At 50.2% G+C, this 14,784-nt stretch overlaps 1 protein-coding gene across 2 annotated transcripts in view; it reads right to left on the bottom strand.

Moving 5' to 3' along the window:
• Positions 1-247: 247 nt before the first annotated feature.
• Positions 248-14,784, bottom strand: part of LOC118083080 (phosphofurin acidic cluster sorting protein 2) — a 170,086-nt gene continuing 155,549 nt past the window's right edge. Inside the window, exons 15-25 of one of the 2 annotated variants that reach the window (XM_035111139.3) lie at positions 14,159-14,265; positions 12,548-12,702; positions 12,144-12,254; positions 11,400-11,502; positions 10,967-11,038; positions 6,805-6,847; positions 6,458-6,500; positions 6,013-6,154; positions 5,526-5,749; positions 4,790-4,903; positions 248-2,466 (exon numbers count right to left, since the gene is read on the bottom strand). In XM_035111139.3, coding sequence (XP_034967030.3) covers positions 2,351-2,466; positions 4,790-4,903; positions 5,526-5,749; positions 6,013-6,154; positions 6,458-6,500; positions 6,805-6,847; positions 10,967-11,038; positions 11,400-11,502; positions 12,144-12,254; positions 12,548-12,702; positions 14,159-14,265 — 1,230 coding nt within the window. In that variant the 3' untranslated portion in view covers positions 248-2,350. The remainder of the gene's footprint in view (positions 2,467-4,789; positions 4,904-5,525; positions 5,750-6,012; positions 6,155-6,457; positions 6,501-6,804; positions 6,848-10,966; positions 11,039-11,399; positions 11,503-12,143; positions 12,255-12,547; positions 12,703-14,158; positions 14,266-14,784) is intronic. The other variant, XM_035111141.3, reaches the window with a different exon arrangement.

Consider the following 14,784-nt stretch of genomic DNA (forward strand, 5'->3'; position numbering starts at 1 on the left):
CAGTAGGAGCCTGGTGCCATTGCGTTTACGTTTTCTCAAAACCGGAAAGCTCCACAACCGCTTCCGAAGCCCCCCTCGCAGTTTGCCACATGCATGGCAGTGGGAGAGGCCGGAGTTTTCAAAAAACGGCAAGCCCGGGTTCCCCTTTTGCTCACAGAATTAGTCGCTGTGGCTCTTTGACCTTTCACTTCTCAAAACAAGGCAAAAATTCCAAACCGACTCACAAATTGACCCGAAGGCTCGTCAGTCACAATGGTACCAGCATTAATTTATTAAAATTAATCCAGAAAGCAACCTTACATTAAGTTTAACAAAAATAGAATCTTGTAAAAAATGGGGTTAACCCACCATGCCTGCTCTCCTAACCTCGAGCAGCTGCGTCCGACGAGCAGGCGCAATACCACAGTTTAGGTCTCTTGAGTTCGGTAGGATACACTTTCAAGGCAGGGGAAGGTTGGTTTGGCAGTTCTAGTGACGCAAGGAGCTCCAGGAAGGCAGGGAGGCCTGGTCCTTGGGAGTCCACTTGGTTTTTGAGAAGAGGAGAGAGAGAAGGGAAGGGGTGGGGGCGCTGGCGGTCTCGTCAGGGGAGGGCAAAGAGGCACAAATAGCTGCCACGGGAAGGCTAGGCTCATGACACCTTTGATGCAGTTACTGGCTCTCTCGTTCTGGTGCTCGTGTGGGATTTTAGGATGTCTTCATGTGTATTTATCTGTGCCTGTGTGTGTGTGTGTGCCAGTCATTTTTAAAAGGAACTTGTTCCTCCTTGTACATCCTGTTCTGCAAGAGACCTGCCTCGCGAAGGTGCAACCGGGCCCAGCTTGCGGAGCTTCGGAGAGCGCTGCAGTGAGTGCCGTGGCCATCAATGGAGTGCACGGCATGTGAGCTGGTGCTCCATCGCAAGAGAGCACCTTGGCCAGAAAGCCTTTCCCGGGGGCACAGGCCGCAGGGGCCTCTTGCCTGCCCTCCCTCAGCTGTGCGAGCATTAGCTCCCCCTCTTGCTCCCGCTACCTAGCAGGGCCCAGCAATGCGGCAATGAAAGCACACCCTGTTTTACACACAGCTGCAGTACAGCCCGCAAGAAGACGGCCTTGCCCTGCCGCAACTCTCTTTTTCTCTCGTCTTAATTCCTCTGCACTCCCCTCCCTGCCCCCCACAAATAAAAGCCGGAACAGATTGGTTAGTGAAGAAGCCCCTAGGCTTCCCCCTCCAGCCCCATACAAGCTGTGCTGCTATAGCGAGGCCTTTCCTCCCCTTCCCATTCCATTGGAATGGCACTCAGTTGAGTTTCTCCCGCCTTTTGCCATGGAGGTCGGTCTACTGTGCTTTAAAGTGGCAAAGAACCAGCCGCTCTAGGATTCAGTCCCTTTGCTCTGCTGCACCAGAGCAATCCCACTGTCTATCAGGTCCCGGAGGCAGGCGCTGCCCTGGGCTCCGGCACTTCCCCACTGACAAATGGGGGGAAGCGAACAAAAACGCAGCAACTCCAGCCTTTTGTCTTGCAAACGTCTTGAACTACACAAAGCAGCTCGTACCTGGACCAGCTGCCTGCTGCAGAAAGAGTTGCGCCTGCCTTTCCTTCCTTCCTTCCTTTTTGCCATCTCTCTACCACTTGCTTTCTATACTCCCGTCTGCGCATCTCCTCAGGGCATGAGAAGCTGAGTGGTGCCAAGCAGGAGAAGCCAAGTATTTTTTAGGAGAGACGGGGAAAGCTACTTGGTGTCAAAAGATGGCAAGGTACCCAAGATCCCAGGAGCCCTCTGTGCATGGGGGGTGGGCACTGCAGAGTGGCACTTGTGGGCAGAGGTCCAGCTTGCCCAGAATGCAATGGGGTGAGCCTGGCTGAGCAAACCCCCTTTCTTGCCCATGGCAAGGCATGGGAGGGAACAGAGTCCCAGCTGCCCCGAGCTGACGGCTGGTTGGGGAGCTGTGGAAGTCCCCCCCCCCCGGCCTCTTTCATTCCTGACCCTGTTTGGAACAAGGAAGACTAGCCCAACGGCCGAGTCTTCAAGAGTTCGGGCTGAGAAAGCTCTGTGAATGCGTGCAGGTGTGTGTGCCTTCCTTCCGTTTCCTAGGACCAAGTTCACGTTAAAAAACTAAAACAAAAACAAAAAAAACCTCATGGGTGAGACGTAAAGCAAATCGGGGTGCTCCTTGCACAGAACAAATGGAGCCAAAGAGGGCCCTGGCCGGATCAGGGCCCCAGCCCTGGGCCATCAGGCAGTCCAGTCCAGTCCAGTCAGTCATCTTCGGCAGAAGCAAGGAGCTGGATCATCCCTCCTCTGTTCAGCATGGCAGAGCCCAAGTCCTCCCCGAGGCTCTTGCGCCTCGGGCTGGTTCCTTTCCTTTATCCTCACGCGCTCTTTGTGTAGCCAAAGATGCCGATGGGGAAATGCTTGACGTGTGTCGGCCACTGTGCGGCCAGCTGGAAAAACTTCACATCGTTCCACTCAATGCCGTCAATACAAACTGCAGGAAGGAGGAAGCAAAAGAGAAGAAGGACATTCAGGCCAGGAGCAGGGAAGGTGGTAGAAGCAAGCGTTCAGAAGGGAAGCTGAACTGGGGCTTCCAGGGAAGTGTAAAAGACAGTCTTTTTATTTATTTTATTTTATTTGATTTATTTAATCATACAAAACTAAAATAAAGTAAATTTACATAAAGAAAAAAGAAAAACATACGTTTTCATAAACATGCAAAATAACACAAAACTTAACTATATATAGAATAAACCCAACTTCCCTTCACCTGTGTGTGACCCCCTCCTTTTATATTTGTCGTCTTTCGTTGTGCTCAACGGTTGTTATTTATTTCTATTTCTGTTTTGCTTATTGTTACCCTTTCCCTTATCCTTGCGTTGTTCTTATTCTGCGTATCAGTATTTCTACAGCATTCCAAAACAATGTTTCTTTATATATTCTCTTACGCAACTCCATTCTTCCTTTGTTTTTTGGTTTGATTTTCCTCTTATTATTGTGGTTAATTTTGCCATATTTATTTGCTCTGCTACATATTCCCCTTTCCAATGTGAGTAAAAGACAGTCTTGTGTGCTGCTGGTGGTGGAGGAAATGTCAACCAAGTTCAGCCCAGAGGTTGCTAACTTACGGCTTGCAGACACCACAGTGTAAAAGATTGGTGGAGAATTCAGGCAATAATCCCGCGGCCTGAATTGTGCCCGCATTCTCTGCCGACCTTCTTATGAGAACTTTCACCGTGGTGCTCCTGGAGGCCTTTTTTAGTGGCCCCAGGATGATCCATTAAGCCCCAGATTCCCATCTTCCACTTAGAAAGAGAGTAAGAAGTGTTTTTAGTATGTGCAATATGAAGCCAAATGCACACACCCCATCCTGCCTATTGTTTGTGAGAAATTTGCTTGCCCTTTCAGCGGTGTACTTTGCCTCCCCGCTGCCCTTGGAAAAGTCTTGCGCATGTCTATGTGTGTGAGAGAGGAGGAGATGCACGTGTGGTCTGTGTGTGAGAGAGATGGAGCACATGTATGTGTGGTCTGAAAAGGAGAGGTATGTGTGTGAGAGAGATCCAAAGAAGTAGGAGTGTGGACGGTTTGTGTGGTGAATGTGAGTGTGGTATAGCCTTCTTGGTAGTGGCGCCCTCCCTGTGGAACGCCCGCCCCTCAGATGTCAAGGAGATGACCAACTATATAACTTTTAGAAGACACCTGAAGGCAGCCCTGTATAGGGAAGCTTTTTAATGTGTTTCTAAGTACAGTGGTACCTCAGTTTACAAACTTAATCTGTTCAGAAAGTCTGTTCTTAAACCGAAACCGTTCTGAAACCGAGGTGCGCTTTCCCTAATGAGGCTTCCCACCGGTGCCCTTCCACCGTTCGGATTCCGTTCTTTGTTGTTGTTGTTGTTTAGTCGTTTAGTCATGTCCGACTCTTCGTGACCCCATGGAACTTTATGATGGGGGGCTGTTCTCTGTAACTCGGCCCCCTTACACATACCTTCCGTTCTTAGACTGAGGTAAAGTTCGCAAACTGGGACACTACTTCCGGTTTTGCGGAGTTTATAAACCGAATAGTTTGTAAACAGGGCTGTTCTTAAACTGAGGTACCACTGTACCGTGTTTCTCCAAAAATAAGATACCGTCTTATATTTATTTTTCCTCAAAAAAACACATGGTGGCTTATTTTCAGGGGATGTGTGTGTGTGTGTGTGTGTATATATATATATATGTGTGTGTGTGTGTGTGTGTGTTAAGTATGGTACAGTTTAACCTACACGGTTAAACTGCCTATCACTATGGCTTATTTTCGTTCGACCTGCTGCCACTTTGCTGACCGCTACATAGCCTCAAAGACCATAAAGACTGGTTTGCCTTTCGGTATTTCTTTGTATATGCTATCTGCTTGATGTTTGGTTTTGGCTTCTGTGTCAGCGTTTGTATATGGTTCTCTTATTGTTTTCTTTTTGTACTAATAATACTTGATTGAAACCTGATTGAATCTTGTGCCCTTGCGTGCTGCTTGTACTGTATTGGACTTTTGAAGAAATTGGCAGCATTAGCCCATTATTTCAGTTTTTATTTTCGGGGTATGGCTTATTTTCGGAGAAACAGGGTATGTTGGAAGCTGCCCAGGGTGAACCCAGTCAGATGGGAGGGGTACAATAAATAAATTATTACTTCCTCAACATTCAAAATGTGCCTGCTGGTCCAAATAGGTTGGCAAACGCCCTGTTGTAGAGCACTGGCGGAGCCACGAGGCGAACCGAGCTCTGGCTGGGGCTATTCAGAAAAGGACAACAACTCCGCCGCCATAGGGCTGGCCCACTCACCCCGGAGCATGGTGTTTTGGTGCTTGGCTGTGCAGATCAGGCGTGTGATCCCCTCAATTACTTGGCTCTTCGGTTCCAAGTCCTTCTCTTTGTTTTTCTTAGTCAGGAACATGACTGCCAAAAGAGAACCATTCGAGATTCAACAGGTGTCCACACAGTGAAATCCTATTGCTGAGAAAGCACAGGGAAAGTTTCGTGCCCCTTTCCACAGTGTATGCAAAGAGTCTGCCCATGAGGACTAGAAGCACAGTTCCCAAACTCCCCCCCCCTGCCCCACAGACCAATTGCTGGGGGTTTTGCCAGCCCACTTACCGATTTTTCTGCCTGAGGCGGCAGTTGTGCGGCTAGATGCGTTATGATTCTCAATTGTGTTTTTACGGCTTCTTTTATTTCTTACATATTGCATTTCATCGTATTACATTTTGAATTCCGTGAAATTTGAACCGTGATAAAATAAAATGAAGTGCAATGTAAGAAATAAGAAAAGCAATTACAATGCAATTAAAATGTAATATATGCATTGTGTGGAACGTTCCGTTTCCTGTCTTCAACCACAAATCCATTGGCACGTCTTGGCCCACCTGAGTGGGATCGCTAGTAACTTTGGACTAGAAGGCTCTTGGGCTAGTAGGAAACTAATCAATGCCAATAGTAAAATAATAGCAACAAACAAACGAGCAGGCTGAGCTGGCATAGGCAGACAACAAAGAGCTGTGATGCTTCTGGGGAAGATTACCTTTCTTATTCTTCTCCTTGGTGACCACAGTCATGGCCATGGTGTTGGGGGCGGTCAGCTCCCCAGGGCCAGGGATGCGGCTGACCTGCAGGGAGCGGAAATTGCTCTTCAGGGTGTTTTTGATGCCTGTCTCCCGCTTCTCGGCCTCTTTCCTCTTCTCTGGACCCTGCGCTGTCCAGTAATCGACCTGCAGGCCCATCACCTCCACGCCAGGACTCAGGTTGCTGGGAGGAAGAGGGGAAACAGAAGCTGCAACCAAAACAGACCCTGAGCCAAGCTAGGCGAGCAGCAGAATCGTAGGATCATAGAGTTGGAAGAGACCCTAAGGGCCATCCAGTCCAACCCCCTGCCAAGCAGGAAACACCTATCAAAGCATTCCTGACAGATGGCCGTCAAGCCTCTGCTTAAAGACCACATGGCATAGCTCAGGCTGGACTGTACCACCCCAGGTTCTGAGGGGGGACAGAGGTGGAAGTGTACCACTTACCCAGCTCCCGAGAGCCCGCTGCTGACCGATGGAGAGGGCGGAGGGGTACCCACCACCTCCTTGGTATAGGGGACGCCTCCGCCAGATGGCGATGATGAGCTGAGCAGCGAAGTGGTGCAGATGGTCACATCGTCAGAATCAACTAAGGAAAGGGGGGGGGAATGGACATATTATACCAGGGGAGATCGTGGCTTGTGGCATTTTAATCTTCATCCAATTCAGGATGCTTCCAGATGACCCGTTTCTTGAGTACAAAGTTTGGGGGAAGCTTAGACGATTGTCTTAGACATTTACTAAGCATTTGTTCTGAGCCCAGCCACCCAGCCACCAGATTCCACCAGCACACAGGAGGAGGATCTGTGCAAGATGCAGGCAGGGTGGGAGACCAGAGCCAGGCTGTCTTGGCCGTAGCCTCCGGGCGCCTGGCTCAGTGCCTTTTTCTCACCTGAGGTGCTAAAGGACTGCTCCACAAGGCCCACCTTCACCACCTGCCAGGGAACAAGGAGAAAAGCCTCAGTCAGTATCCAAGGACTTGCCAAGAGCCAACTTTCCATGCCAAGGAGCAGCTAACACAGCCTTCGTCGTGCTGGCAGGGGATGATGGGAGTTGTAGTCCCAAACGTCTGGAAGGTGCCAGGCCGCCAAAGGTTGAACCAACACCTCACATGACAGTGACCGTGGCTTCCTGCCAAACTACCTCCTCCCTTGCAGACCACCTTGGGGAAGGGGAAAGGAGAAGGGCGAGGGTTTTTCTGAGCGATCTAGTGTCCCCCCCCCCAACAACAGCACTCACCCCGACAAACGGCACAAACTTCTGGCAGGAATCCTCGTCAGGGCTGTGAAATGGAGCAGAGGCAATTAAAAGCTGCAAACCCCCCCCCCCCTCCTGGAAAGAATCTTTGGCCTGGAAAGGCAACTGCGGAGAAGGGGGTAGCTCATGCAACCAGCAGGACTTCCCATCATCCTTTGCTCACCATCCTGAGCTGCTGTACCCCCCACCCCGAGGTGACGCTTCATCCAGGCTATTTTGTTCCTGTTCTTGTCGACGTGTTTCAGCAGTGCGCAGCCTCCCCCCCACCCCCGCCCCACCTCCAGCCAGCAAAGAGTTATAAACAAGCAGCAGTTCTGAGAGAGCCAAAGCGATGATGTCTCATCTTTAGGATGGGACGGGGTGGGTGGGCGAGGGAAGCAGGATAGACTCCTCTGCCTTGCGCAGCAAAGCAACCCCACCCCCCGGCCACCCCAAATGCTGAGCACAGGATCACACGGCGTAAGGGAAGGTTGCAGGAGGGAAGGAGTAAGACATGGAGCACAGGGACAGATGCGCTTAAGAGGCTCAGGAGGAAGTGGGGGGGGGGCTTTTCTTCCCTCCCTACCCCAACATGCAACCAGGAACAGGCAGCAGCCCTTGTCTCACACAAGGCAGAAGACGGGGGTTGTGGGGGAGAGAGAACGGAAGGAGGAGTCAGCTCTGTTCCTGGACAAAGAGGAGACGGACAGACACCGGGGAAGAAGGGCAACACTGCAGCAAGCCACAGTTCCAATACCTGATATAAAAATCAAAATAGAGGCTTCTTTTCCTTGAATGCCAAAACAAACAAGAAACAAAACAAAAACCAAGAAGAGGGAGAGGCGTAAAGAACTGCTGGAACGTAAGCGGTCACTAGATGACGGGCGCCGGGAGGTGACACACACAGAAGTGGTGTCCGTCTGAATGGCGGCTTTGGGGAGGAGAGGGGTGCAGAACTCTTGAGCGGCAGGGGGAGAAGCTTCTTCTGGCTGAATCTGAGCAGCCACTTGGAGGAGCTCCAGGTTCTGAGCTTGTGAACGGAGTCAGGAGTAGGGAAAGAGGGATGTCTCCCTCAAGACACACCTGTTTACTCTGGCCTTGGGACACCTGCAAGGTTTGCGTTTTGGGGCCCACCCTATTTATAGGATCATAGAACTTCAGAGTGCGAAGAGACCTAGACCGACCCCCTGCAAAGGAGGAATCTCAACTAGATCACACATGGTGGATGATGGAGACAAAGGAATGCAACCGTTGGGCTAGAAAATGCACCCCCCCCCCCGGGTTTATGGCTTGCCCTTCACTGGTATCAGTACAGATTAGGGGTGGCCTATACAACTGTGCAATAGGAAACAAACCCAATAGTAAACAAACAGCTATCCCTGTGATTGCCATCTGTTTCAACTGTTTTTAATGCTCCACTTGGCATCCACACTGAGGCATGAAGGTGATTAAACGAATTTAACCATAATCATAACAAAAATGTAGGGATTGTCATTTGGCTCCAGATCTTAACAGGTGCATGCTTTTAGGACCCACCTTTTTGTATGATTTTAAGTTGTTTTGAAGTTTCATGTTTCACATGTTTTAATACTGGTAACCCACCCTAGGATCTTAGGATAGAGATTGGGTAATTTCATGATCCTCATCACCATCCTCATCCCCCTTCCCCCATTAAAGACCCACTTCCTTCTGGCCCCAGCCAATTTGCCTGCGCCCTCTTCTCTCTGGGTCCAAACTGCACAGTGACCCCAAAGAAGAGGGAGGCTCTTGCTTAGTTAGAGGGAGAGGGAGGGCCAGGGTGGGGTGGGTGTCCTGCAGAGGGGCCAAAAAGAGAAAAGAGGTGGTGGAGGGGAGACAGCTGCATAAAGAGAAAGAAAGGCCAAACTTGTTTGGCCAGCCCAAAACATCTGTAGAGCATCAGACTGGGAAAGACTGTCTTCTTACCTGCTGGCGAATCATCTTTATTTACAGAATCATCCCATTTCATCCAGTAGCCTAAACGGAATTGATTGGGATGGTTCTGTAAAACCTGGCACTGGTGAATTGGACTACTGGCTGGGCACCGGATTTGGCAGAGGCTGCTGTCAGTACACATAATGTCTTACAGCACTGGGGGGGGGGTTCTGCCTCTCTTCCATCCTCGGCCGACGGCCCCTTGCTGAGGCACAGGCAGATACTGAGCTGTGCCAACTTTTGGTGCCAGGCTTGGCAGGCACCACTGGGTTTTGTTGGGAGCTGCCCAGAGGGGCGGCATATAAATAATAAAATTATCATCATCATCATCATCATCATCATTATTATTGGGTTTGTTTGGGTTTTTTTTTATGACACAGTTTTACTCAGATGCCCCATGTACATAGCTGCCAAGTTTTCCCTTTTCTCGCGAGGAAGCCTATTCAGCATAAGGGAATTTCCCTTAAAAAAAGGGAGAACTTGGCAGCTATGCCCATGTAGATGACAACAGCACACCCAGAGTCCTCTCCACCTGATCTTGGGATTTAGTAGGCTGGTGCTGGAGCTGGTGCCACAGTTTTCACGCTTTCGAAGAGCATTTTCCGCATCTAACACACACACGGCTTCTGGAAAACACCCCTCCCCTGCCGCTGCCCGAATATATTGCCTTAAAGCTGCTACACTTTGCAGCGGGTTCCAGAATATGTACTCTGCTCGACGCCAGCATTGGCCAACCTTGGATCCCCAGATGTTGTTGGACTCTGATTCCCATCAGCTCCAGCCAGCATGGCCAACAGTCAGGGATGATGGGAGTTGGAGTCCAACTACAGGCTGGGGAAGGTGGATCTTACCCTCTTTCTAACTGGGACTCTGGCTGAGGCTGATGGCATTTGAAGTCCAATAACAATGGAGGTTACCAGCTTGCCGAAGGACTGAAAACTACTTGTAGGCTAGTTACAGGTAGGTAGCCGTGTTGGTCTGAGTCGAAGCAAAATAAAAAAATTCCTTCAGTAGCACCTTAAAGACCAACTAAGTTTATATTTTGGTATGAGCTTTTCTTCTGAAGAAGTGTGCATGCACACGAAAGCTCATACCAAAATATAAACTTAGTTGGTCTTTAAGGTGCTACTGAAGGAATTTTTTTATTTTACTTGTAGGCTAGTTGCCAATGGAGTACTAAACCATCTATTTTAGAGGTCAGAAACCTGCGGCCCTCCAGGTGTGCTGGACCACAACTCACATTGCCTGGGACTGATGGGAATATGACACAGCTACAGGGCCCTTGGGCTCCTCACCCATTGGGCCAGCCCAGAGCGCAGTGGGGACAGGCTAGCCCAGAGCTTTCAGGTCACCATGGATGACCGCTTCTTAAGTCGACCACTGCAGACTCTTCCCTGCCCTGCCCCAACGCAAAGCAACCTCTTGCCCCAGCCTCGGTTTCCCAACAGCTGCATCTAGTCGCACAACCACGAGCTTGCGCTAACTATGTGAAGCGCCTGGGCACATTGTATGGCAGCCGGTGGGCAAGCTAGCTGCACACATGCGCTGCTGTGACGTAGCGTTACACCTCCGGCATCCGCCGCTGCAGATGTCTGAAAGGGAACGTCAAAAGCCAAACCCTGCGCAAAGCGAAGCTCTGCAGTCTGCACACAAAATATCGTGCCAAATTCTGCACATGGCGGCCGCTGCAGTTGGCCACCCTTGCTGTAGGGCCTGTTCTGATGCCAATAATGTGATCGCATCGAGGAAGCATCACCAAACAACTGATGAAGCATAATGAAGTGTAAATGGTCCAGTAGATATCTACCACTAATGCACTGTTGTTGCATCAATTACATGTTGCCCATGCCTGCAAAAAAACCAAAACCCGGCTCCTTGAGCTTCATTGACCATATTTGGCCAGGTCCAAGGTCTAACTTAGCGGCAAGTGAAACTACTGTAAGTGGATGGTGGAGATACACTGCTCAGAAGCCAATGCCCATTTTGCTTCCACTTGAAGGCAGTGCTCCAAGACTCTGAAATGAGTTTGAAGGAACACCCCTCCCCCCCCCCGGTTTGAAGGATATGAAGTTCCCCTGTGCCCAAAACTCAGAGACTTCCCTGCCTGGCTGGGGCGTGGTGACACCCATCGCAGGACATGTCCCAGCCCAAAGCAGAGCCCCTAACCCTGCAGAAGCTCCCGCGGGGAGTGCAGCAAGCCAGCCGTACGTACTGTGTGCCAGTCCCCGATGGCTGTAGGGGCAAGCAGAGAACAGCAGGGCTTGAAGTACCCCACACACCTGAACTGCGGGGGGAGGAAGCACAGAAACAGTACTTGCAATTCCCCCAAAAAACCCACTGACCGGGCCTGCCTTTCTCCTGGCACCTGGGAGAATGTTTTCTTCTCCGCCCCGTGGCAGAAGAGCTGCCTGTTCCTTCTGCTCTCAACCCTACTGTGCTTCAGGAGAAGAAAGAGTGGTACTCTCTATGTAGCTTCCGCACCACTACCTGACCCAGCACTATCCCTTGGGAATCTGGGGAAGCAATCATGGCCCATGATAGGGTCCCATGTGGTGTATAAGGTTGGTCTAAGTAGCTCCTCCATTTGCCCATGGTATGTGTTTGTTTGTTTGTGTGTATGAAAGGAAGATGGCCAAACCTCTTACCTCTTCTGCTTGTAGGTCAACATGGCCTCGGAAATGGGCAACTGGTGGGACACATTGGCGCCAGTGATGAACTGGACGACCCGACCCGGGACATCCACTGTGTCTGGAAGGAGGAGGCGAGTGGAAGAGTTAGACAAGGCAGAACATCCTCAGGGAACAAGGCCCCTGCCCCATCCCACCATGCTCCTCCCCAGGGGTCTCGGCAGCTGGAGAAAGGCCTGCTTTGTCCTACATTGAAAGAGTTTTGGCAGAAGGTAACTGAAACTATCAACAGAGCTGTACGGAACAACCTTACATTTACACGGCAAAACATCTTCTTGAACTATATACCCAGCACATTGAACCTTACAAAAGGACAATACGAGTGGACTCTCCGTGGCCTGACCGCAGCAAAAAGACTGAAAAATAAAAATGCGGCTTCCTTCTACGATTGGATTGAAGACGTATACATACTTGCAACATATGAACAACTTGCATATAAACGTAGACTTGCCATGGACAAATTCCATGGTATTTGGAATCCATTCTTACAAATTCTGTTATAGGTTTAAGATCTGGTGAAGTACAATAACAACTTTGTAAAATATACAGTTTTGGTTTCCCCCCCTCCCCCCTTTATTTTCCCTTCTACACGGGTTCTATTTCTCTTTTTCTCTCTCTTATCTACGTCTCACATATAATCACGTACTTTTTGAATTTTCAATAAAGATGTTGTCTTTAAAAAGGCCTGCTTGGACTATTTACCTGAGCTAGGGGGCTCAATTCTGCTAAACAGCTCTCTCCACGCTGCATCCAGGAACAAGGTGCTGTACCTGTTGTCCACAGTGCCAAGGTACTTGGCCACGGGGTGAGAGCCTGGGAACGACACAGAGGAAAAGGAAGCATTTTTGTAAAACAAATAAATAAATATACGACGCTGGAGAAGGCGAGGAGAGCAAAGCTCACACCGCCTTAGGGAGCTGTGCCAAAGGGCAAAATCCTGTTTCGCCTGGTTTGCCTCCACTCTTTCCAGCCCATCTTTTTCTTTTTCCAGTTGGAGAGGGACGTTCTCACAGGTCAACCAGGGTGGACATCCTAGCAGGGAAGACACAGTGGCCTTCCAGGACAGCCACATACCCCGACCCCGACCCCCGTGGCAAAGCTCTTACCCAACGGCACCACGAGGAAACGGAGATAGTTGAGCCAGTCCGGGGTCTTGCCGGCTAGCTGCTCCACAAAGAAGCGCAGGACGATGCTCAGGTAGCTCTGGTCCCCTGCGATGGCCACTTTCACTGGGGGAGGCATGTGGGAATTACAGTTACAGCTGCCGGAGGAAGAGAAATGCTGAGGGATTCACAAAGAAGCAGCCCCCCGGAAAGAGCAAAGCCAAACTACTGACCCCACCCCTGGCGCCTCGCTACTCCCCTGCCATCACAAAGCCTAGAATCTACCATCCGTTGGACAAAACCAGGGGCAGTTCCATGCGAGTGGGAAGGAGGGGGGCAGAGAAAGGGGTGGCAGAAGGAAGGGGGGGTGACAGAGAGAGAGAGAGAGAGAGAGAGAGAGAGAGAGAGAGAGAGAGAGAAAGAAGGAGGTCCAGCTCCGAGGGCCTTCTGGCGGTTCCCTCGCTACGAGAAGCCAAGTTACAGGGAACCAGGCAGAGGGCCTTCTCGGTAGTGGCACCTACCCTGTGGAATGCCCTCCCAGGAGAGGTCAAAGAGAACAACAACTACCAGACCTTTAGAAGGCATCTCAAGGCAACCCTGTTTAGGGAAGCTTTTAATGTCTAATGGATTTCTGTATTTTAATATTTTGTTGGAAGCCGCCCAGAGTGGCTAGGGGAACCCGGCCAGATGGGTGGGGTATAAATAATCAACGCACTAATCCTTCTATTTACCAAAAAAAGCTTATATTATCGCAGGAACCAGACTTCACACAGACACCCAAAATCTCTTTCAAGGTCCATTTCTTATCCAGGAACCACAGAGATAAAGATGCAGTCTTCCCAAAACTAAGACTCCATCCTCTTTCCTTCAAGCCAGTAAACACATAGTTCAAAGGACTTCTGAACTACATTACTCAGGGAACTCCCTCTCCACAAACTATAAACTCCATATTTTCAATGGCTGGCCAGCTCACGGCTTCAATGGGACCCCCTCTTCGCTCCTCAAGAACCTCAAGGATCAATCCTATAGTTTGCTGGACCATGCTGAGCGAAGCTGTTCCCTTGCCAAGCACAGGGATCTGAAGCGTAGAGCTTAGCACTTGCAGAAGGCTCAGATCTCTGTTCTGTGCCTTTGAGTCCCATTTGCTTCAAGATCAGGTTTTCCTGCACTTACTTTCCAGGCTTTTTTGGGGGGGGGGCGGGTCATCAGACGCTCTGTTTACAGATTTCAAGGTGTGGGTGCCTAATGGTTGCTGCCCACACATGTGTATCCTTGTGGTCTGGTCAGCATCCATATATTCTCGTTTTATTTCCGTGTAGCAAACCAATCTTTTCCTACATCCTGGCGTGACGCGTTCTTTATAAGGGTTAAAGGCACACAGGCGTTTTTCATGGACACAGGTACTAACTCAACACAGAAGATTCCAATCCTCCTGGAGAGCTGCATGATGAGTATCATGCATGCCTGAGCATTCAGGCACACACCTCCTAGCAATTTGGGCGGCTGCAACCCCCGCATACATCAATCCCCAAAGTCCTTTCCTCGGGGTCCGCCTGGAAAACCACCGTGGGGCACGCAGGCCCTGGTTTGTTGCTGCCCGCCGGCAATACTCACTATCTCTGGATGCGAGAGACGATGGTGTTGAAAGCGGCCTGCACATCCGCCATGGAGCAGGTGGAGACAATGGGCTGCTTGTGCTCTTGCAGCTGGTCGCACAGATACTGCCGAGAAGAAACCAGAAATAGGAGGCAGGAACGGGATGAAGAAGACATGCAAACTCTTTGCAAAATAACTGGGCGGGGAGGTACCAGAGCCCTCCCCCAAATCCAGGAGTCGCCAACATGGTGCCCTCTAGAACAGGGTCCCCAAACTAGGGCCCAGGGGCTGGATGCGGCACAATCGCCTTCTAAATCCAGCCTGTGAATGGTCCGGGAATCAGCATGTTTTTATATGAGTAGAATGTGTCCTTTTATTTAAAATGCATCTCTGGGTTATTTGTGGGGCCTGCCTGGTGTTTGTACATGAGTAGAATGTGTCCTTTTATTTAAAATGCATATCTGGGTTATTTGTGGGGCATAGAAATTTGTTCATTTTCCCCCCCAAAATATAGTCCGGCCCCCCACAAGGTCTGAGGGACAGTAGACCGGCCCCCTGCTGAAAAAGTTTGCTGACCCCTGTCAATGTCGAACTTCAACCCATTGCCCACAGTCGGCATGGCCAATGGTCAGGGGTGATGGGAG

The sequence above is a fragment of the Zootoca vivipara genome, chromosome 3 (assembly GCF_965207765.1).
Source record: "Zootoca vivipara chromosome 3, rZooViv2.hap1.1, whole genome shotgun sequence".
Classification (NCBI taxonomy): Eukaryota; Metazoa; Chordata; class Lepidosauria; order Squamata; family Lacertidae; genus Zootoca; species Zootoca vivipara.